Below are 22,497 nucleotides of genomic sequence, written 5' to 3'. Positions count from 1 at the left end.
TGGCGTTGAGGTAAGGGCATCACGTTGGCGTCCTTAGAGTCTTCCCATTCAATACCCTCCGTAGACCTCATAGTAGCGGGAATACTCCAATGACAGGCAGAAATGGCACTATGAGGTGCCTGCATAATTGAGCCAATGGCGTGAATCTATCCGACATCGTGCCCTCCCCTGCAGCACAGGATCACGTCCTTTCCTAAACGGGACAGATCGTTCATCAACAACATGTGCAGTCATCTCTCTGCTTCAATTTTCTCTTTCTCTATCCCCATCAAACTTCCGCGATGAATTCGTTCCTCTATTCCCCGGGCGTTCGCCTGGCCTTGCTCGTCGTGATGCAGGCCATCCTCGGATTCGGCTCATTCGTGAACGCGTCGACGCCCTCGCTTCCAGGAGCCGCGTCGTATGTTGCGCCAGCTGGCTTTCCAACCTCGGTATTTGTGCGAGTACTCCAAGTCCATCATGTCTGAAGATCTGCTAATCAATTGCTAGCACAGGTCGTATTACGAATCTCCAGCCCTGCCCACCCGCGAGCCCCAGCCGATTATCTACGACCCTGTCCTGGACATTACATTTCCTTTCGAACTGACCAACCCGGATATTATCCCAGAGAACTCCGATGAGCGCCTTTTCCCCAATCCAAAGGCCAACCTCCTCCCTCACGAAAAGGCCGGTCTTATCAACGATGTGATGGCCAATGTCACCAACATCATCAAGTCCAACAACACCGAGAGCCACTGCGCCAAGTGCAAGCGCGCATTGGCTGCTGCAAAGCCTGCCGCCTTGTACACTCCCCTGAAGGCTCCGGATGCCATGGTACATCTGTGCAAAGCTTTCTCCTTCGCCTCTAATCTGACTTGCGAAGAAACGTACTCGTGGAATGCATTCGGCCCGATCTGGACTCAGGTGTTGGCGTACGCTGATGTGGAGGGTCTCGATGGTGATTACATCTGCAACAATTTGAAGAGCAGTTTCTGTCCTCAGCCGCATGCGCAGCCATTGCACAATAGTCAGAGCTTGTTCCCTAAGCCTAAGCCGGAGAACCCCACCGTTCCTAAGGCGAGTGGGAAGCGGATCAAAGTCCTTCACATGTCTGATTTGCATCTGGATGCTCGGTTCTCGGTCAACTCGGAGGCAAACTGCTTATCGTATTTGTGCTGTCGCAGTGGCAACCACAACAAGTCTACGCCCGAGATTCTGCTTCCTGCATCGCCCTATGGATCTTTCAAGTGCGACACTCCTTATGACCTCGCTCTTGCCGCGCTACAGGCCGTGGGCCCGTTGACCGGTACAGGAAAAAGTACATGTGGGGGCAAGGGAGCTCTTGCTTTCACTTTGTACACGGGTGACATGGCGTCGCATGATCCGGAACATCAGATCTCGCAGCGGTATCTTGAGTACATCGAGACCTCCATTTTTGACATGTTCAAGCACTATCTCTCGGGCCCGGTTTTTGTTGCTCTAGGAAACCACGATTCTGCACCCTCCAACATTGATGCTGCTCATAACCTTCCCGGACGTCTGGGACAGCAGATGAGCTGGAACTACGATCATGTGTCTGGTCTGTGGGAGCATGAGGGGTGGATCAGCCATGAGACTGCAAAGGAAGCGCGAACCCATTATGGTGGCTATTCGGTCAAGACTCATTATGGGCTGCGCATTCTTTCGTACAACACAGGTATATTTCTCTCGCGGCTATTAACTACTGCGATGTGGCTAACTGATTTAGATCTCTGGTACAAACACAACACCCTCAATCTGATCAACACTACCAATCCAGACAATTCTGGGATGCTCAGCTGGATTATCGAAGAGCTTCAAAAGGCCGAAGACGAGGGCGAGCGTGTCTGGCTCATTGGTCATGTTCTCAGCGGCTGGGACGGCTACAACCCCATGCCCGATCCAACCAACATCTTCTACCAGATCGTTGACCGGTACTCTCCCCACGTAATTGCTAACATCTTCTTCGGACACAACCACGAAGACCAATTCATGGTGTACTACGCAAACAACGGAACCGTTCAAAATGCAGAGAATGCCCTGGCCACCGGCTGGATCATGCCAAGCTTGACCCCTCTAACCAACTTGAACAGCGCTTTCCGGATGTACGAGGTTGACACGGGAGACTTCAACGTCTACGAAGCATATACCTTCTACAGCAATGTCTCGGAGTATCCTAGTCTGCACGGCGAGGGCCCAACCTACAAGCTCGAGTACTCCACGCGCGACACGTACGGCCCAGCAGCAGAGTGGCCCACGGACGCCCCTCTCAACGCCACGTTCTGGCACCGCGTGACGGAAGGTATGGAAAAGGATTTGAGTCTAGTGAGCTGGCACAATACTCTCCAGGGTAAGATGAGCGAGAAAAGTCCGAACTGCACAACCGAGGTGTGTCAAAAGGCAAAGATTTGTTACATGCGCAGTGGTAGTGCTCCACTGGGGTACTTGTGCAAGCAGGGGTATGTCCTTACCTTAACACTGATCCTCTATCTTTTCTTCGGGATAAGCTAACATTGCGATATAGATATGGCTCGGTTCAGAGTCCCTTCAAGGAGAAATAGGAGGTGCGCCAGCTTTTGCTTCCTTTATGACTGACGATCTATTCGGCATTCAGTTCGGTGTTCGATATTGTATCCGTTGTTTACGAGGGTACAATAGCTTGCAACTTTTGGTTACGGCAGTAGGTACTGTTACTCCTAGCCTCATCATCAATATGTCTTTCGTCCTAAACGATGTCTACAATGTAAATTGAGCCACGAGGGTCCCTGACAGAGTTGTGTTCTGGTCAGTACCCATTTCGCTAGCAATGGTAGTAGACCTGTGCGACATGCAAATGATCAGGTCGTTCGGTATGATAGTGCTACACCAGGTACACTTGATGTATATCCAAGGGTAATTTGAGGTAAAAAGCTGCATTCCTAGCAGAATTCACGATCTTACACTACTTTTTTTGTCTGAACATTCTATCAACCTCCAAAGACGAAAGCGGATCTGGAAAAAGTTGTTTTGGTTTATATTTTACAAAACTTTTTATTAGTTCATAACAAGAACTGGTTCCATAACTCAGTTGGTTAGAGTGTGGTGCTAATAACGCCAAAGTCGAGGGTTCGACCCCCTCTGGAACCACTTTTTTCTTTCTTTTCTTTTTGTCCCTTTTTTTTTGCAACTTCATTTTACCGTCGATATCGAGTGGTTCTTTAAAAGAATTTTGTATCTTGAAATTTATTTTTGCTTCTTTCCTGACGTCTGTCTGACTGGTATCTGTCTCTGACCAATAGCTTAAGTGGGGATGTACATAGACTATACTATCTCGCCCTACTGCAGAATGTGCGTGGTCGTACCGAGTAAATTCCCCTCTAACAGTAGCATTCCAAGGCCTAGTTTCAAACCCCTTCAAATAGAATTAATTAAAAATGCATAAAAATGGGAGAAAAATCAGCAAGGTACGTCGCGTCGTGGGGGACGGTTCAGGCGGTTCCAGACACTCTCCTAGTATGGCTCGTCGCCCGGCCGAGGGATCAGAGCTGAGTCGCTGCCAAAATCCCACTCATTTAGTCATTGACCAGCAGGGCAGAGTCGCAGTCCGTCCGAATCTCGTCTCCTCACCCGATCGACGCTGGTGCCGCCGGCTCCCGGGCGCGTCGATGCATGACGTAGCGAGGGATCCCCTTTGGCTTTCTATATCGTCACCACCAGGGCCCCTCCGGGCTATCCGCCGTTTATAACCACGCCGGTCCCGAACGCACCTGCAGAATCCCTGTCCCACCTCTGATCTATCGACATATTCAGGTGCACCTGCCAATTTTCTCCCGCACCCGCGATCTTCATCTCCACCCGCGATTCTACACTATCTAAGCTCTCCACCGCATATCAGTCGAAATGGGTTTGAGGGGTGTTCAGTTGGGTCTTCGGGCCTGGGAGGTACGAGCTTCATCTGAATATGACTGCGATCCATAGCTCAAGCTAACCTGCGCAGTTCCTCTGGACTTTGCTCATCATGGCTTTGGTCGGTAACATGATCGCCGAAGCTTTCGCCGGCAACCCCAGCTCCGTCAACTATACCATGTTCCTGTCGGCATTTTCAATGCTATCACTGCTATACTTGATACCGGCCTCGTATAACGCCGACTGGGCGCTGCACCCCATAATCATGATCGTCGTGGATGTGCTCAACTGCATCTTCTTCTTCTGCGCTGCCATCGCGCTGGCTGCGAAGCTGGAGTGCCACTCTTGCAGCAACTTGGTAAGTTTACAGCAGATACAAAAAAAGTGGCGAGGCTAACACCTGCATTAGGACTACGTACTTAACAACGAAATCACCAATGGCTCCGACAACCCGACCAAGCGCTGTCGCGAGGCTCAGGCTACTGTCGCTTTCTTGTGGTTCGGCTGGGCTGGCTATATGGCCTCCGTCTTTGTCTCGCTCTTCCTGGCTCGCTCTGCCACCGTCAACCTCCGCGGCCGCTCCGCTAGCCGTCGTCGGCCCCCCATGACCCAGGTCTAAGCTACCTGCTGCAGTCTAGGGCAGGCAGGGGGAGCCATCGGTTCCTAGAACTTTGCTTGCCTCGGCAATCAAATGGTTACTTCGGGAAGATTCTTGTTGGCCTCTGTCTCCCCTGCTGCCGTGTCACGTCGGCGTCGCGCCGGTGACATGGACATGTTTGAATGTTATTGGCGTTTACAGGCACTGGGTCTGCAGTTGGATGACTGTACGACATGACGTGCCTATGCCAGGCCTGTGCCGAACGAAAAATGGAAACACGGTCAATTTCTTTTCTCTGGTTGAGTCTTAATTCTGATACTTTGCAAACGGGCGCAATCTCGGATTTGTTATTACGAGGTCATTAATACTTATTGGCTAATCTATACCTCTATGATTGAAGCAATGCGATATCATTAATTTCAGACAGTGTTATTTGTAAGTTTACTTCATAACGAGTTGCGGTATATATGCTTGATGGATTGTAGATATAAGTGTAGATTGGGTACATTAGTGTGCGGATGCTGCGACGTCAAGCCACCATCACAACTTGACTCATCGCTCGAACCGTGCGCGAAACAAGAGTCAGCATCTGCCAGCTCAGTTTAGCTCAGACTCATTTCTGGAGTATCGTCCACTCTGCAAGTTGTATTGCTCTCGTGATTTTTGGCTACAGCTAGGGCTTGCAGCGGGGCATCGCCCCTCCGCTCCACTCCAGCAGAATTTCTCCAGAGCTCCGAGTCGGGTCCGCCACGCTTGACACGCCTCCCGTTCCCCATCCCTTTTCCCTCCACAACCCCAAAAGATGCCCATCAGGTGAGATCTACAGCCGCCAATCTCATAGAGAGAAGGCATTGCGCTGACTCTGTCCCAGCTATTTGATTCTGCTCTCCCGGCAGGGCAAAGTGGTGCGTCCTCGTCACCCACCCCATTCCGCGCACCCCCCGGCTTGAAGCCCGCGTGCCCCGACCCGACTGACTTTTCTCTCCTCGCAGCGCCTCGCCAAGTGGTTCACCACGCTCTCGCCCAAGGAGAAGGCCAAGATCATCAAGGATGTGACCCAGCTGGTGCTGTCCCGCCGGACGCGGATGTGCAATTTCCTGGAATACAAAGGTGGCTTCCCCCCGTTTTGTCTGAGCTGTGCCTGCGTGCGACGGACTGCCAGAATCCATCAGGGGACCAAATCGCTGACTCGTAGTGAATGCAGACTCGAAAGTCGTTTATCGTCGCTATGCTTCGCTCTTCTTTATCGCCGGCTGCTCCTCCACCGACAACGAACTGATCACCCTGGAGGTGGTGCACCGTTACGTCGAGCAGATGGATAAGTACTACGGCAATGTGTGCGAGCTGGACATCATCTTCAATTTCCAAAAGGCCTACTTCATTCTCGACGAACTATTACTGGCGGGGGAAATGCAGGAAAGCAGCAAGAAGAACGTGCTGCGGTGTATCAGCCAGCAGGACAGCCTGGAGGATATGGAGGTGAGTGACCAGCCATTCCGAATTCTCATCCCCATCCCATTCTTCCCTCCCCTCTTTCTCTCCCCCGGAGTCCCGCAGCCGGGCTAATGCTCCGCAGGTTGAGGAAGATGTGGTCACCAAGATCATGTAGCGCGGTTTTTCTTTGTCTTTGTCTTTGTCTTTGTAGCGTCCAGTCCATACTAATCAATACCACGTTGTTTGCATGTTTCAGGATACTGAGGAAGTGTCGCGCAACCTCGAGCAAGTTGGCCTCTAGCCTTTTCTCTTCTACTCGCGCTGCCTCGTTGCTGCCTGACAAGTGTGCTCTCGGTCTGGAGGCTTCCATGGATCACCGCCGCCCGTGAGGTCAGCGCGGCCGCTCACTGGCCAGCCCAACACGTGACTTCCCCTCCTGCTGCGCTGGAAATCGGGAGAAACGGGGGCAGCGCTGCGATTGTAATTCTGCTCGTCATCGCCCTCATCCTTTCACGTTGGACTTCGCTCTGTGCTGCTTCCTCACCACCATCACAGGATTCCCAGGCTCCAGCGCCTGCTTGCGGCTATCGCCGATCGGCAACCCCATCTCCGTCTTCGGCGCGACCACCTCGCGTCATCTCCCCATCACCCCCCATCGTACGCCCTGAACTCCCAGTGCGCCCGTCTTTTCTTCGCGCTTGACCTCACTTTCCCATCCGCGCAACAACGCAACCAAGATGAAGGTGAGTCTGCGCCGGCCTCCCCTGATCTCCATGGAGATCCACTCATCCACTCCCAACGCCCCATCTGCCCCGGATCGCTCCCCGGACCGCCGCGTCACCGAATCGCCCTCAAATGCTCATCCTCTCTTTCCCTTATCTAGTTTCTTCCTCTTCCCGATTTCGAAGATGTCACCAGTTCGATGAATTTCGACACGGCTGACTGCCATATCGCCGGTGGCTGTGATCTGTACACGACCAAGGCTGCCCGATCCGACCGGAAGCTCTACAACCACATCGAACAGTCACTTGAGGCCCAATATGAATCAGTACTTCGTTTGTCGGCATCGCTCTCGCCTCCCAATGCCCACGAGGCCGCCGAATCCTTGAATCTGTCGCGATCGAGTCCGTTCGGCCCCCTGAGTGAACACTCCAGTCGCCGGACATTCGCCTACCTGATCGCTACCCTCAACGCCAGTCATCCTGACTATGACTTTTCGCATGTTCTCCGACCGACCGATTTTCGCCGCGAGCGCTTTCTGAAGCGCGTGATGAATACCGTCAACTCTACGCTGTACAACCTGCGCCCGCGCGAGTCAATCGATCTGTCCCCTTCCTCTCCGGCCACTCTCTCCGGGTCATATAATGCGGCTGCACCGGCATGGGGCCCCCGCATGTGGAGGATAGTTGATGAACACATGTCATTGAAGGAATGTGCCGTCTACTCCTACTCGCCGGAGGAAGATCCGTCTGACGCCGACGACGGTGCCATCTGGAGCTTGCACTACTTCTTCTTCAACCCCCTGCGCAAGCGCGTCTGCTATCTCTACCTGCGGGCAATCCCTATTCTCAGCCACACCCCGTCGGATGAGATCGCCCTGACACCGACTGGCAAGCGGACTTTCGACGACGGATATCTGACTCCAGACCTGAGCTCCAGCAAGCGAGCTCGGTACTGGCTCGGAAGCCGCGCAGAATCATCGCTTCGCCCGAGCGACGATAGCGATGACGAGCTGGCCAATCATCAACCTCAACCCTCTCCTCCTACGGCAGATGACGAGGATCACTACATGCTGAGTGACGAGGAGGTCCGCTCGCGGTCCGCTGCCAAGGGGATGGTCCGCGCGATGAGTGAGGAGATTGCGGACCAGATGGAAGTTTGACGACTTTGTTTCTGACACGACTGATGCCCTTGCCTTCTTAAATTGTCTTCAGTGCCTACCGTTGACCGGTGATTTAATACTGTGCTTTCTGGTGCCCGGGGCGTTGGTTTGGGTATGATTTGGACTTTGTGGCGCAATTCAACCTGCATATTACGGCCACAAACGGCGTTTGTGAGGAAGTTGACACTTAACTACGCCCTGGTTTCAATACTTCTGTTCTTCTGTTGATACTACTTAATTCGCCATTTCATTCAAGGATCTTCATTAGAGTTTGTTCTGACTTGAAGTAGTAGCCATAACCAATCCTGGGGGTCCTGATAGTAGCATGTATCTTATATCATGATCGTATCTGTAGTGAAGTAGAGTACCTCAGGGTAAGCATCTATTTATATCGCTGGATGACTTGGGATGAACTGAGGCACCCCCGGGCTATAGATCAGGCGGTCCGTGCGCGAGATGGGGAAAGCTGTCCATTCCCCGTGGCGGCCCTCCATCCACCTCAACCATAACAGCCCGTTGATACCCCTCAGGCAATCCACCATGGCCGACGAGGAGGAGCGCGTGAAGGCCGAGAAGCTGGCTGCCGCCAAGAAGAGGGTACGCTTTGTCTCCATTCAAGTCCGTAAGATCGGTCGCTAATCACTCCCGATGTTTTGCAGGTGGCCCAGCTCCAGAAGCAAAAGAAAAAAGCCAACAAGAAGGCCTCGACAGCCATGAATGCTCCCAAAGATGCCGAAGCCGAAGCCGAAACATCCAAGGAGGCTGAGCCTACCGAAGAGATTGCAGCTGCGACAGAGACCCCCGCGTCAACAGATGCCCCCGCCGAAATGGACAAACCAGCAGAAGACACACCCGCCGCGGAGGCCGCAACCACAGAGCAACCAGCCGAGTCCACACGAGAAGATAAATCAGATGCGCCCGCTGAATCTCCCGTGGAACCAATGCCTCCGGCCCCGGTCTCTCCGGATCCTGAGGCCGAGGCGCAACCTGCCAAACTGGATGCCCCTCGCGCCGGCCACGGCCGTCAGCCGTCCCTGTCGATCCAATCAAAGATGCGCTCGTCCTCATTCCGCAAGACATCTGTGTCACAAGGAAGCGTTTCACCATCCCCCTCTTCGGCACTCAAGTCCCCGCCGGGCTCACTACCGCCCCTGACTGGGGATGGAGACTCGGTGCACGAGGTGTTCCGGAAGCAGTCGACACGGATTGAAGAGCTGGAGAAAGAGAACAAGCGGTTGGAGAAGGAAGTTTCGGATGCGACAAACCGCTGGCGCAAGACGGAGGAGCAGGTGGAGGATCTACGGGAGGCGAGTGTAGATGGTGCGGAGCTACGGGAGAAGTTAAAGCAAGCCGAGGAGAAAGTGGCGGAAATCGACTCGTTGGTATGTATCGAAGTTGATTCTACATATACGGCATGCTAACTCACTGAAAATAGAAAGAAGAAATCGCCTCGCTACAACGCCAGAACTCACAGCTTCAGTCCCGATCACACCGGAACAACTCCAATGCACCTGGTCCCTCAGAGTCGCCGCCGGCAGATCTGGTTCGCCAGCTTGAATCCAAGTCTGAGACCATCGAGGCCATGGAGCTGGAGATTTCAAATCTTCGCGCACAGGTCACCTCCCAGTCTTCTGACAATAGCGCCCACGAGACTCAAGTGGCAGCATTGGAAGAGAAAGTATCACAGGGCAAGGCTGCGCTCGAAAAGTCCCAGCGTGAATTGGAGGATGCGAAGCAAGCATTGACACGCGCCTCGGAGAAGGCCGTCAAAGAAGGCGCCGACAAGACATCCACCGACACTTTGATCAAGTCCCTGCAGCGCGAACTCGAAGAAGGAAAGAATGAAAAGAACGAGGCAGACAAGAAGATCGAAATCCTGGAGAAGAAACTCCAGGCCATTGGCAACTTGCACAAAGAAACCGAAGCTCGGAATCAAACCCGTCTGCGCGAGAGCGAAAAAGCCGAGAAGGAGACAGCTGTGCTACGCAAGAAACTCGCCAGCATCGAAAACGAAAACCTCCGTCTACGTGAAGAGCTGGACCGAGCAAAGAAGCGCGAAGCCGGCGGCACAGACGACGATGCCATTGACGAGCTCGAGGACGAAGAACGGCAGCGTCTCGAGCGCCGCATTCGTGAACTGGAAGGCGAGAACTTCGATCTACGCCGCGGTGTCTGGCAGGAGAAGCGGCAGGAATTGGCTGGCCAGGCTTTCCCTGATGAAGGCGCCGAACCGGCCGGTGATGCGGGGGCCAATGCCTTTGACGATGTGGATCTTGTCGGTGGTCGTCCTGACCATTCCCGTCGTCGAAGCATGGCTGGACAACACTCCTCTTTCTCCACTGTCCTGTCGAGCGGCTTTGCTGCCTTCACTGGTGGTAATAACAACCGTGCCCGCGCAGGCTCGTCGACCCACCCCCGGCTACGCGGGGTAGTCTAGAGCTTCTCTCCGAAGAGAACCTGGAGGACGAATTCGACGAGGCGGAGTTTGCCCGTGCCCAGGCAGAAGAAGAGGCGCGCAAGCGCGTGGAATGGGTGCGTGAAATTAAGCGGAACCTCCGCGACTGGAATGGCTGGCGTCTGGATCTTGTTGATAGCCGGGCTGGTGCGGAAGGTGCTGGTGTTGGCATGGGCGAGATTTTTGAGGTTTAGCCTGTCCTACAGGTGTAGCAACAGTTTACTATTCCGAGGGTTTCGGTGATGCTCGATGGGGCTATGGCATGACGGCGTATTCGATGTTATATACCATGATTTGTCACAATACTACTGTACCTGCAATCCCAGCCTGGCATTCAGTCACAACTAGGAGTTTCAAGTTAGTTATTGGAATCAACATACACCACACACTGGTGCACTACGTAGTCGTGGCTCGGCTGTAATAATGGAAGACAGATAAATGCAATGAAATACAAACTATGCTTTACTATAAAACAACCTGAAATCAATCTGAGTAATGCTTCCCAGTCAAAACACCCTCCGACTGCCGTTTCCTCTTCCCAATAATCTCCCCAACCCAACTGGAAATCTGATAAATCCAGCCACCAGTAACAAGCACCCCCGAAACGGTATTAATGACGCGAATAACCAGCGCCAAGAATCCGGTCCGTTCCTCGCTGACCAGCAACAAGATCGGCTCGATATTATACTTGAAGAAGATACCGGGCGTCAGCGCGGGGGTCTCGGGGAGCGCAGTGCTCTGGCTCGTGGCCGCATACTGGTTTGTGAAGATGGTGTTACGGTCGTAGCGGACGGAGTTGTCTTTGGCCGTGGTCACCAGGTCCAGCGCATTGCGGCCCTTGGAGTAGAGGGTTGGGACGACGGAAAGGAAGTATTGGAATTTGTGGTAGTGAGTGTCGCTTTCGGCGATGGTCTTGTCGAGCGGGTTGAGGAGGGATGGATAGTGGGGGCCGAAGGAGAGCTCGGTGATCATGTGGGAGAAGTTGAAGACTGTCGTCGCATGTTAGCATGGTCTGGAGCATTGGAGTAACAAAGCATTGGAGGTACATACCCGAGTGATCCAAATGAGGCGCAAACTCCCTATACCCATGTCCCCGCGCCGTGATATGGAAATCACCCTGCACCTTATTCCCCTCCAGACTTCCATAAATCCGACAAGAATCCTTATTATCCCCCCAACGCAGACGAGGCCCCTTGGCAAACTTCTTACGCGGATTCCGGCGCACCTCCCCAAGAACATGGTGAACATGCGCGTCCTCCTCCTGCGCACTCAACCGCTCCGACGCCTCATGGCTAAGTGTTTGGTACTCTTGTTCACCATGCGACTCATAATTCCGCTTCTTCATCCACAGGTCCCAGTTCGTGTCTTCGCGGTTAAGCAGGTCGCCGGCTAAGATGCGGTCGCCTGAGGCATCTTGGATGTTGACGCGGAGGGTGTCGCAGGGCATGTTGACGACGATGTCGAGGTTCAGCTGAAGGTTGTGCGAGATGCCCTTTTCCACGCTGAAATGGTGGGCTTCTGTGCCGTGCCACCAGGTTCGGAGCTCGTGGAAGCTGAAGAGCGTGCAGACGGCGAGGATGAGGACGGTCCATTGTCCGCCGCGTTGGGTGGGGGTTGTGTAGGAGGTTTTTGTTTTGGCTAGGAATTCGAAAGTTAGTCTTGACAGTTCTAGACCATATGATAGTGTGATTAAGTGCCAATTGGGGGACGTCTTGGGTGTTGTTGTCCAATCTGATCGGATCGGCCACACAGGTGCAGGTGCAGGTACGGGGACACCCACGGAATGCATCGAATGTCTTCAACCCAGACAGGCTGGGCTTTTCGCCAAACGCGTCCTCGTCGAGGCGCTTCTCGTCAAAGCCATTCATTGCGGATGGACATGAAAGCGCGGGTCGCAAGAAGAACAATTGAAGTGGAGTCGCGGTTGGGTTGATAAGGCGATGAGGCCAAGTAAGCCGATTGGAGCGGACCCACCAGCAATCAATACACTCAGCATGAGACGAGATGGTATTTCGGGTCCGATTATTTGGATGATGGGATAAATTAAATTGAATAATTTAACTTTACTGATATTATTTTATCTGACTTGTTTGACTTGGAGATTGTTGCGCCTGCGAAATCATCATCGGGCACTCCCGAAATATATACATCTCGACCAATACCTTAAGAAAGCAGCGTTACCTCCATTGAGATGATTTAGTTGATCGGACGAACCGGATTCGAATATTTTCATTCATACTATTACTCTTTAGCTTAGTTTCCATTTCCCCTCCACATGAAGATGAACCTTTTCATCCCCGACTGCATCTTGCAAGCGCTCACCATCTCTCCTCATTCCCCCCACCCGGAGCCAATCGGTTCGAGATGCATTACATGCTCGCAATTGTTTCTTGTTTCAGGTGCTACGTATATTATATTACTCTCGTAATTAAGTTTGAGATGACACATCCAGCAATCGCCATCGTAATACCTCCCTCCGTACACTCCCCGGATCCATGATAGCCAAGTAACTAAAATAGGCCAACGTACTAGGCTGATTAACTTCGAAAATGGGTAGAAATACGGTCAGTCGTGCCGAGGCGGGTATATCTGCACAGGTTGTCACAGATTCCAACCTTTCCTCTTCAATCTCGATCCATTTCTCTGCTATATTCGCCACGAAAATACTATTCTACACTCCTTCCTAGACAGTCGAGGTGCGAAGCACGCGCACAGCACGTCTTCGAACATAGGGATCACGGCAGCGAGCGATGACATTGATACCGAGGTCGAGCGAGAATGTTTTGGACGAGGGCGAAGTCATTGAAGAAGTGTGAGGAGGAGGAGGAGAAAAATCGACGATTGACTCGCCAAGAGCCACCATCTGCTCGAACAAAGGGTAGTATTTCGGGCGAGTGATTGCTCTCGCTGCAACCGGCCAGACCGTAAGGCTGCTGGCCTCTTCCTATCATCCAGATGTGGCTGCTAACAGGTTGGCAAATTAGATTGGCACGATTACCGCGACTTTCGACCGCCCCTCCCGCGATCTTCCCTTCCCGGCCGGTTACAAACATGACCTTTCATTGATCAGCAACACGGAGCTGATCAATATGTGCACACCACCCGGTGTGAATATTGTCCCTGAATGGGCTAATGTGGAAGAAGCACTTGGGGGACACCTTGTCTTTTGTTGCATGCTATACAAGGAGTGGAAGCAGACCAGCCCCAACGAAGACAAGATGATCACCGGACGAATATTTGCATGCGGAAAAGTGACTGACGAGAATACGAGACAAGCGATGATAGACGGAGCCCAGTATCACTGGGAAAGGCAAAGCAGAGAGCACACAACCAGTCTGCTTTGGAACACACTATCAAACTCCGAGCGCGTCCTCGGTTGGTCGGGTAGTCTACTTTGTCTTGGAACGCCACACAGTGGCGAGACTTGCCGGCCGCTCCTGTTTCTCAAAACTTCGAATTCCCCTTGCAACGCTACCCTGCTGGCAAACAAGTACGCCGCAAGAAGGTTTTTAGGGTCTCTTCATTTACTAGGAGACAGTGAAGGGAGGTTTTCTCCTCCCGGAACAAATAATGAACTCCAGGATTCTACTGGAACCGTGGTCAGAGGTTGCACGACCGGTGTCATATGATAAGGCGATCTTCACACACCCCGATTATCTTGCCAGAAAGGCACAGGTACACCGTCAACAACTGACAGATCCCACTTAAGCTGTTCCCAGACCCGAAAAGAATGCCCAGTTCCCCCGCCTCCCTCTTCGCTTCCGACCGCCTCAATACATGCACTAGAGTACGTTAGCTTCCAACCCTCTTAGGACTACTAGCTATGAACAGAGGTGCGACGAGGATCAAGATAAACCAGATAGCGTAGTAGCTGTAGCTGGTTGGATGGAGGATACTGAGGATGCGGAAGACGTAGGTCACTGTCTGCATCACGCCGGAAATGACGATCACCCAGCAGTAAAACTTTCGATGCAGGATTGCTTGCGTGATGTGGGCGAGCGTCGTCAGGCCAAAAAAAAAAAAAAAAGGCAAATAGGATGACGCGGCGACTGAGGGACAGAAATCCCACATTGTATCAGGGGTAGTTAGAGCTTTTTGTCGTTAGCTATAGCTATTCAGCTCAAGGGAACACCACAGAATACTGTCTATACCTTTGCACTGTGCCATGGTGGTGGTGAGGTGTATGACAATGAGAAATTATGGCGATATGAGAAGATGATTTTATGATTGAAATGACTGAAATACGATTGGTTAAATACCTAGCCATCTCCATTTCGCTGCCTGATGCTATAAAATGCTGTCGTTGTTGACCTTTGTCCAAACGAGCAGAGTGGGTCCTCGTACAAGAGAGTCCGCAGCTCCGATTGGTCTGCTCGTATGGACAAGCACAAATCCTCCTGTCAGATTTCTCCACACGAATCCTAATTTTAGCCATACAACCTTGAAACCACATGGGATTGAGAAGGCTCATTCTAACAGCGCATCCCACATATTCTTTAGATTAGAAGATGGCAGTGCCTGCAAGGCCAAGGCTTAAATCTCACGTTGAATCAGCCAAGCCTGAACGCCGACCAGGCCAAGTGGATAAGCATCGTCATTTACTACCTGATAACAGAGAGGGCGGACTATCTTTCAAAACTTCCATTTACAACTATCACATACATAAATGTCAGATGCAACAGTTAACCCGAATGCTCACACGAGCGCTATCGTAATGCCCTCATTGAGAGATGCAAGGAGATAAAAATGTACAGGACCAGCCCACATCGGACCGGTCGTAGGGGAGTCATGAGTATAGAAATGAAGGACAAACGAAAGACATGGACGCAGTACCCCATCACGAATCATATCAAAGCCCAGATGCAAATGCTGTCAACGAACATAACGGGTATTGGATGGATGCCGTCCTTTTCATCTCCGCGCGTTCACCGAATCACCAACGCAACACATTCCGACATGACAAACCACCTCTATGCAGAGATTAGAAAAGAAAAGAAAAGAAAAGGCCAAACAGACAATTATGATTACAGGGCAGGGTGGAAACATAAATTGGAAGAAAATGGGGGAGAAACAGGGGGGTGTGGGGTGGGGAAGTCGGGATGAAGTAGTTGACAGGCGAGGGGCGAGTCATCATTTAGGCCTCTGTACGATAGTCAGCGCTTGGTTCTGATGTGATGATGTGGCAGCCTTAACACTTACAAGACTGGTGGCAGCCGCCGCAGTTGCGAGATCAGGCTTTCCACTAATACTGCGCGCCGATGCTCGGGGGAGCGCGGTTGTAGTTCCCGATGCAGTGGAAGTGTTCGATCCTCGTTTGGCGGGGCTGGACGGAGGCATGCCGCTCACAGTAGAGTGACGCTTCCCGCTGCTACTCTTGACCGGGGAGTTGCCTGACGGATCGCGATTGCGGGTGAAAGGCCCGGTCTTCAAGCTTGGGGGCTCCGGGAGCGGTCTCGTGCCCGAGGAGACACCTCGCTTGGAAGGAGAGTTGTTGGCGGCATACATTCGCGGCCGAACTTGTGGCTTGATGCCGGTCAGGAACTCATGCTTGAGCGCATCATGAGGACTCAAACGTCGGGTGGGATCCCAGCGGAGACAACGAGCGATAAAGTCCAAGAAAGCTTCATCGTCACACTTGAGAGCCTGTCGCAAATCCTTTGAGCTCGGACGACGACGGCGGCCCTTGGACGAAACAGTCAGGCGAGGTTTGCCCAGGGAGTCGAAGAACAGCTTCTTCCGGGTGCTCTTCTCAATCAAGTGTTTCTCAGGAGGTCCAAAGACTTCCATGATACATGCCAGTTGCTCTTGCTCATTCTCACCCGGGAAAATGGGGTACCCGGTGTACAACTCGGCCAGAATGCATCCCAAGCTCCACATGTCAATAGGCATACCGTAAGACATTCCAAGAATGACTTCGGGGGATCGGTAGAATCGACTCTGAATATATGTATACACCTTTTCATTCTCGAAGCAGCTCGAACCAAAATCGATGACCCTGATCTCGGAGTTCAATGGGTGAACAAGAAGAATATTTTCTGGCTTCAAATCACAGTGAATGACCTTCTTGGCGTGCAGTAGCACCAAGCTGCTAAGCATTTGCTTGGTGAACCGCCGGATGAGCTTCAGGTTGAATCCTCGGAAATCATGCGCCTTAATGAACTCGTAAAGATTCATGCCCAAGAGCTCGGTGGAGATGCACAGATGGCCACGGAAGTAAAAGCTCTGGGTGAAGTTGACCACGCTGTGGCGGCGTTCGGGATCCCACTCTTTGAGTTTCGTAAGAAGGTTGACCTCGATCAAAGCTTGCTGGTGGAAGCGCTTCTTGTTGCGGATGATCTTGATGGCAACCAAAGCGCCGGTCTTGTGGTCCACGCATCGAACGACTTGTCCGAAGCTTCCCTTCCCCAGAACATCCACGACCTCGTAGCGGTACGCGAGATGGTCACCGATCACAATGTTGTAGTCGCCACGGTCATCATCGTACCCAAAGTTGGCGGCTCCGGAGTGAAGGTCTCCGATGTGTTTCTTCGCATTTTGGGTACCGCAGAAGAAGATGTCTCGATAGTCGATGATCTCGCCACGTTCAAAGATATTCAGGTTGGCCATCTTGAGCGCTTGCGCAGGGCTCACACGATCCTTTGGCCCAGCCTTGCGACGCAGCTCGTCCAATTCCTTAGCAGCCTTCTCGAAATCTCTGCGCTTGGATCCGAGTCGTCGCATTTCCTCATCGGCGATAACAACATCAGCATCAACACTGGCATCTGGAGACGCTGAAGAGGCGACGGCACTAGACCGAGCAGAGCTGATCATCTTGTGAACTGGAGAAACAAAGTTGTTGGGAGTACGATAGGACTGATCGCTTCCAGCTGATTCGTTGGTCCTAACAGGTTCCAGAGTAAGGCTCCGGTCACTGCTAACACTTGGCTTCCGATTACCCGCTTGCTTCGTGATGCTAGAAACCGATGATTGACGGCGAGGTTTGAGGTAAGATGTTTTTAGGTTCGGACTAGTTGACGAAACAGAGGAAAGATTATTCCATGTTGCTGACGCAGGGAGCTTAGGCGGAGGCATATTATCGTACTTGGCCGGATCGGTGTCGGCTTCAAATTGTTTAACCTTGGAGCTGCTGCGCACCCGGCTCACGTTCAAACGGTCACGAGCGGTAGGGTTGGGCATTGCGGCAGTAGCACTTTCTGACTCGGACGGTGTCGAGATCTGGCTGAGTCGCTCCGCAGCAGGGGTGAAAATGGCGCTTTGCGTCTGGGGTCGTGGTCCGGTCAACTTGTACGAATGCGAGCCCTGACTGGTGTAATCACCACTCGCCTGGTGGCGGAGAGCTTTGAAATCGGGACCGCTCTTTGGCAGCGTATACGAGGCATAAGGGGAAATGTTGCGGTTTCCGTTAGGCGTGTCCATTGGCGCGAATGCACTTGTACTGCTGGATGTTCGCAGTGCAGCCGTAGTGGAGCTCAAAGCGAAGTGTGAAGTGCTGCTTCGAATTTGGCTAGAAAGATCCTTCTCATCCCCATCACGATACCAAAAGTTCGCTTTCGATGCAGTCATTGGAGTACTTGGGGTCTTCGACGTGACTTGAGCGGAGGGCGTGTGAGCCTTTCGCTCTTCAGCCTCTCGGTCCTTCAACGCCTCGATCTTGGTTGTCATAGGTGTACCTAGTGGTAGGAGATTAAGGGGCGGCAACTTCAATGGTTGCAAGCCCTTGCGTCCGAGCACAGTCGAAGTCCGTGTTCGCGACTCGGGAGTCTTTGTAACCCGTCCAGCAGTCGATTCGGCATTTTCATCACCGGTGGCATTTTGCGTGCCATAGGCATCCGAGTCAGAGTCACGCGCAGTATTAAGGAGACCGATATCGCTCGGCAAACTGGACTTTCGTGGTGCGGGGAAGGTAGGCGCATCCAGTTCACCCTTGGGGGATTCATAGGCCTTGGGAATTGCGGGCACTGGCGGAACTTCTTCCTCTGCATTAGTCGTTGATTGCTCGGTACGAGGTTTCGGAGTTGGCAAGCGAGATGAAGAGTAGTTTTGGGAAAGTCGCGGCTGCAAAGAGCTTCCAGAGTTCCGCACCGAATTGTAGCTCGTGTTGGACGAAACAGACAATCCAGAGCTGTAGGACTTGCGGTTGGGGTCTGGAGTCGTTCGATTTGAGGAAGGGGTGACGCTTTTCCTCGGAAGAAAAGAAGGAGATTGAGTTGATGATACAGGCCGGTAAGGGAGAGGCTCGGTTTGGGTGGGTGGGGTGTGTGGCATTGGAGGTGCAGGAGGCGCAATTGACATTCTCTTCATGCGTCGAGCATCGGTGGGACTAATAGTCCGCGCACCTAAACCGGTAGCATGGGGCATCATCGAGGCACGCTTGGATGACGACGAAGGGGTCGTCGCCGTGGCCCCGGATGTGTTTCTCTGTGGGGTGCGCACAGCATTGGTGGAAGAAGAACGCGCATGATCAGGTGAACCTGATGCAGTCAAATATGTTCCACGTGGCTCGCGAGGAGCAGGCTGGAAGGACTTTGCCTTGAGATTCCGGACAGATGAGGGAACTTTGGATTCGTCCTGGCCGCCAGCGGACTCGGTCTGCGGCATCCGTGGCCGGAGAAAGCTGTTCGAATCGGTCCGCACGGGTAAATCGGTGCTAATTTTGCGAGCACTTAGACTGGCGCGTCGGGCTGAGGCATTGGTAGGAGCAAACGCCCCGGAGCTGATAGATTTGCGTGAACCGCGTGTCGCTGGAGCTCCGGTGCCCGGTTGGGCGAGGCTTTGACGACGAGCCCGGGTATTCACAGAAGCTGTTGACAGACCGGCGTTCGCGGCCTGCGGACCATTCAAGCGCGATACCTCGCTCTTGCGGCGGTTGGATGCGCCCTTTGTGCGCTCGGAAACATTGCTATCGTAACTGTTTTTTGTCCATGCGCTGTTGGATGACAAGGCGGACTCACGGTTTTCAGACCCCGCACCCCCGGAGCCAGGCATGGGAAAATGGTTTAAGCTGGGCTCGGCCATAATGCTGTTGTGGAAGTCGTCGAAATTGATGGGCGCCAAAAAATCCATATTTTCCGGAGGGGTTTGGTTGGCGTTGGCTTCCTTGGCCAAATTTCCCACACTGGTGGATCGGAGGTTGTAGCCTTTGGTGGAATCATTTGTCGAATCTATTGAGGAGGTTTCGGAGTGGAAGTAGGGACCAGTTGGTTTACTACATTCCATAATTGTTAGCTCCTTTGGTCTGAAATCCCCCCACGCGCGACCGCCAGATCAAGTTGGGACGAAACAGGGGGGTGGGGGAGACGAAAGTGGAGGGGGAAATTTTATTTACCTCCAGCGAGAAGAGTCCTGTGGACGTGGCCCCTGAGGCGTCTTCTGGTCTCTAATGGACAATCTCCTACGACCCATTCCCCCGGAGCGCGGTCCCGCAACAGCCCTCGCGGACTGGGCATCGACATTATTCGAAGTGTTCATGTTGATCGTCGAGACGGATTTCTGGAGGCGTCGACGGGCCGGAGTCTCTGCTGTTGATCTCAAGTTTAGCTTCTGGCAAAATGCCTTCCAGGCGCGCCGGATTCCCTCACCTCCTGAGCCCGAGTCATCGTTTCTAGACGGATTGGATGTCCGCGACTGGGGAGCCGCCGGTTGACCCCTCCCCGGCGCCTGTGATGACGGTTTGGCCGGCATTGTTCCAAGTCCCAATCAGCAGAAAGACAAGCAACCTGGTCAGTTCGACCTCCGGCGTGGTTGACAAGACCGAAAAGTGTCAGGGTCCGTGTGCAATGGCATTCAGGAGAAGTCGGGCTGCTTCGAGGATCAAAATAGGGAACAGCCCGGAGCACGATCGCGCGACTGGTCGAATGGCGGTTACCGGTCCATTTCGGAGGGGACGAGAGAAATGGCAGTTGACGGTGCCAGGGTGCGGTGGTGTACAGAGGGGACTGCGATGTAATTTTTTTTGAGATGTCTGCAAAATAATTTGCAGCTTTGGGGGAGGTTGCTGGGGCAAGTGCACACTACCAAGGCGGTCGCGCAAGAGGATCTCCAAGGATCCACACACAACAAAGCACCCACAAAGGCGACCCAAGCGGAAACGTGGTGGTGGTGGGGGAAGGAGTGGTCGTGCGAGGTTCAAGAGAATAGAGGGTTCGGAGTAGTACCACGCAGTCCAGATAAGTCAAGTTGTCAACACGCCCCTGACTTGGGAGAGCTGCAATACCGTACGGTACCAAAGTGACCCGCCCAACGTTCCTCGTGGACGCCGATCTGACCGTACGCGGTACGAACCCCAGAAATAGGCGGCCCGATCGAGCAGCTACCGGCGCATGTGCTTTTGCCCTCGGTCCTTCTTCGCAGCAAGGTTGTGGCGGTCCTCTCCTCTTCAACCCCGCTAAATTTCCACGGCCGCCGAGATATGTTGGCCCCCGTTCAGAATGGACGAAGAGAATGCAGAAGTCCTGGCAAACCGCAACGAGCCCATCCCGGTGCTGTCGGTCTCGAAGCCGAAGCGCGAGCGTGAAGGGTCGCCAGACAGCGCACACTCGCGGTCGACTTCGCAGTCCAAGAACTCGATTCAGGACAGGCTTTTCAGCAAGTCAGTTCAGTCTAGTGATATGCATAGCTGGTTAAGCTCTTGGCCTGTGGCTAACCGTGGCAAACAGACTACTTCAACAAGTCATCCCCACCGACGATGACGACGATGAATCGAACCCCGGGGACCAGTCCTTTGCGACATCTCCTAAGAGACCGGGGTTCAGCTTGCCAGCAATGTCAAATAATTTCCGCCGCTTTAATGCACGGTAAGTACTGAAACAACTTATTGTGATTGCGATATCGAAAAGGAAAGCAGGATGGAACTAACTATGCGGTAGAATTGGTGTGGTCTTTCTATTCCAGAATCGGGTCGAGCGCCTGTTGAGCTGGAAGACTCCGACACATACCGCATCGTTCTTATTTGCTTACTCTTTTATCTGCCTGGACCCCCACCTGCTCTTGGTCCTGCCTTTGGTGGTCCTGTTGTTGTTCATTATGGTACCGGCGTTCATCACTCGTCATCCCCCACCACCTTCGACTTCAACCTCGAGCACGACACCGTACTACTCTTACGAGGGCCCTGCGCTAGCGCCGGCGCGGACGATAAAGCCCGCCCCAGAGACCTCCAAGGACTTCTTCCGAAACATGCGAGATCTGCAGAATTGCATGGCGGATTTCTCGGACATTCACGATGCGACTATCTCCGTGTTTGCTCCGCTGACCAACTTTTCGAATGAGAAGTTGTCTTCCACTATTTTTTTGATCTGCACAATGGCCGCAGTGGGGCTCTTCTTGACAGCCCATCTGTTGCCGTTGCGACTAATCATGCTTGTGGCTGGCAATGCAGCAGTCTTGTCAAACAATCCAAAAATACGGCTATTCTGTCAGGGATTGATGGAGGATGTGGGTAGTGGCTTGGATGACCTTCATCTCCCGCTTCCTGGGGAAGGTGAAGACCGGGATCTCTTCGGCACTGCAGTCCCGGAATCTCCCTCTGCAGCCATCTCAGCAATGGAGAAACTGGTAGACATATCAGTCGACACCGACCCAGAAGAAAGGGAGGTGGAGATCTTTGAAGTTCAGCATCGTATTACAGGATCATCAGAGTCTGGCTGGGAGAATTTCCTGTTTAGTCCGCAACCTTATGATCCGCTATCGCCCTCTCGAATTGCCGGAGACCGGCCTCGCGGATGTCGCTTTTTCGACGACGTTCGACCTCCATCTGGTTGGAAGTGGAAGAGCAAGAAATGGGAGCTTGATCTGGATTGCCGTGAGTGGGTTGTGGAGCGTATGATCACAGGAGTTGGGTTTGAGGTTCCCGGCGTCACACCAGAAGGCAACGCGATCATTGATGAAGTCGGCGGCTGGGTATGGGATTTGCCTCCTCCTCCTCCTCCTCCAGAATCGCGTACGGAGGAGAAAGAAGAGCTGCCTACCATGGCCTACGGTGATTTGGAAACAGAACCGGAGTCTTCTCAAACTAAAAACGGATCGTCTTCCAAGGACAAAGCCTGGGTCAAGTATGCTCGCGGAGACTGGGAGGAGGCTGCGGCTGCCTCCTACGGCGTGGGTGAATGGCGTCGCCGGCGATGGGTGCGAGTGGTGCAGCGCATGGACGCTCAACCAGCCGGAACCGTGACATACTCGACCCTTGGCCACAATTGATGAGCGTCATGATATCAAGATCCGATTGTACATCCTATTCTATACCCAGTTGGC

At 53.0% G+C, this 22,497-nt stretch overlaps 8 protein-coding genes across 8 annotated transcripts; 6 read left to right on the top strand and 2 right to left on the bottom strand.

Annotated features, from left to right (window-relative positions):
- Positions 1-281: 281 nt before the first annotated feature.
- On the top strand, positions 282-2,558 carry N7532_004508 (PPN1 endopolyphosphatase family protein; the record flags this gene model as incomplete). The annotated part of the gene is made up of 4 exons (XM_056617002.1): positions 282-443; positions 490-1,675; positions 1,727-2,456; positions 2,522-2,558. 4 exons carry the CDS (start codon positions 282-284, stop codon positions 2,556-2,558), a joined length of 2,115 nt encoding a protein of 704 aa, XP_056477359.1.
- Positions 2,559-3,876: 1,318 nt separating this feature from the next.
- N7532_004507 (MARVEL domain-containing protein) lies at positions 3,877-4,501 on the top strand (the record flags this gene model as incomplete). Its single annotated transcript, XM_056617001.1, has 3 exons — positions 3,877-3,918; positions 3,974-4,240; positions 4,292-4,501. The coding sequence occupies 3 exons, from the start codon at positions 3,877-3,879 to the stop codon at positions 4,499-4,501; spliced, it is 519 nt and encodes a 172-aa protein (XP_056477358.1).
- A 781-nt stretch (positions 4,502-5,282) lies between these two features.
- On the top strand, positions 5,283-6,089 carry N7532_004506 (AP-1 complex subunit sigma; the record flags this gene model as incomplete). The annotated part of the gene is given in 5 exon segments (XM_056617000.1): positions 5,283-5,293; positions 5,352-5,385; positions 5,473-5,674; positions 5,685-5,959; positions 6,057-6,089. The coding sequence occupies 5 exon segments, from the start codon at positions 5,283-5,285 to the stop codon at positions 6,087-6,089; spliced, it is 555 nt and encodes a 184-aa protein (XP_056477357.1).
- Positions 6,090-6,651: 562 nt separating this feature from the next.
- N7532_004505 (RNA polymerase III-inhibiting protein MAF1) lies at positions 6,652-7,796 on the top strand (the record flags this gene model as incomplete). The annotated part of the gene is made up of 2 exons (XM_056616999.1): positions 6,652-6,657; positions 6,798-7,796. The coding sequence occupies 2 exons, from the start codon at positions 6,652-6,654 to the stop codon at positions 7,794-7,796; spliced, it is 1,005 nt and encodes a 334-aa protein (XP_056477356.1).
- A 540-nt stretch (positions 7,797-8,336) lies between these two features.
- Positions 8,337-10,445, top strand: N7532_004504 (uncharacterized protein; the record flags this gene model as incomplete). The annotated part of the gene is given in 4 exon segments (XM_056616998.1): positions 8,337-8,393; positions 8,456-9,178; positions 9,232-10,224; positions 10,236-10,445. 4 exon segments carry the CDS (start codon positions 8,337-8,339, stop codon positions 10,443-10,445), a joined length of 1,983 nt encoding a protein of 660 aa, XP_056477355.1.
- A 289-nt stretch (positions 10,446-10,734) lies between these two features.
- On the bottom strand, positions 10,735-12,119 carry N7532_004503 (endoplasmic reticulum-Golgi intermediate compartment family protein; the record flags this gene model as incomplete). The annotated part of the gene is made up of 3 exons (XM_056616997.1): positions 10,735-11,240; positions 11,302-11,909; positions 12,028-12,119. The coding sequence occupies 3 exons, from the start codon at positions 12,117-12,119 to the stop codon at positions 10,735-10,737; spliced, it is 1,206 nt and encodes a 401-aa protein (XP_056477354.1).
- A 3,262-nt stretch (positions 12,120-15,381) lies between these two features.
- On the bottom strand, positions 15,382-19,932 carry N7532_004502 (putative protein kinase; the record flags this gene model as incomplete). Its single annotated transcript, XM_056616996.1, has 3 exons — positions 15,382-15,393; positions 15,451-19,456; positions 19,577-19,932. 3 exons carry the CDS (start codon positions 19,930-19,932, stop codon positions 15,382-15,384), a joined length of 4,374 nt encoding a protein of 1,457 aa, XP_056477353.1.
- Positions 19,933-20,678: 746 nt separating this feature from the next.
- Positions 20,679-22,443, top strand: N7532_004501 (PEX28-32 family peroxisomal membrane protein; the record flags this gene model as incomplete). The annotated part of the gene is made up of 3 exons (XM_056616995.1): positions 20,679-20,839; positions 20,907-21,044; positions 21,117-22,443. The coding sequence occupies 3 exons, from the start codon at positions 20,679-20,681 to the stop codon at positions 22,441-22,443; spliced, it is 1,626 nt and encodes a 541-aa protein (XP_056477352.1).
- Between the last annotated feature and the right edge of the window lie 54 nt (positions 22,444-22,497).

Source organism: Penicillium argentinense (genome assembly GCF_028826775.1).
Source record: "Penicillium argentinense strain IBT 30761 chromosome Unknown utg000004l_segment0_segment0, whole genome shotgun sequence".
NCBI classification, from domain to species: domain Eukaryota; kingdom Fungi; phylum Ascomycota; class Eurotiomycetes; order Eurotiales; family Aspergillaceae; genus Penicillium; species Penicillium argentinense.
The sequence above is the reverse complement of the archived record's forward strand: the minus strand, read 5'-3'. Positions and strand labels throughout refer to the sequence as shown.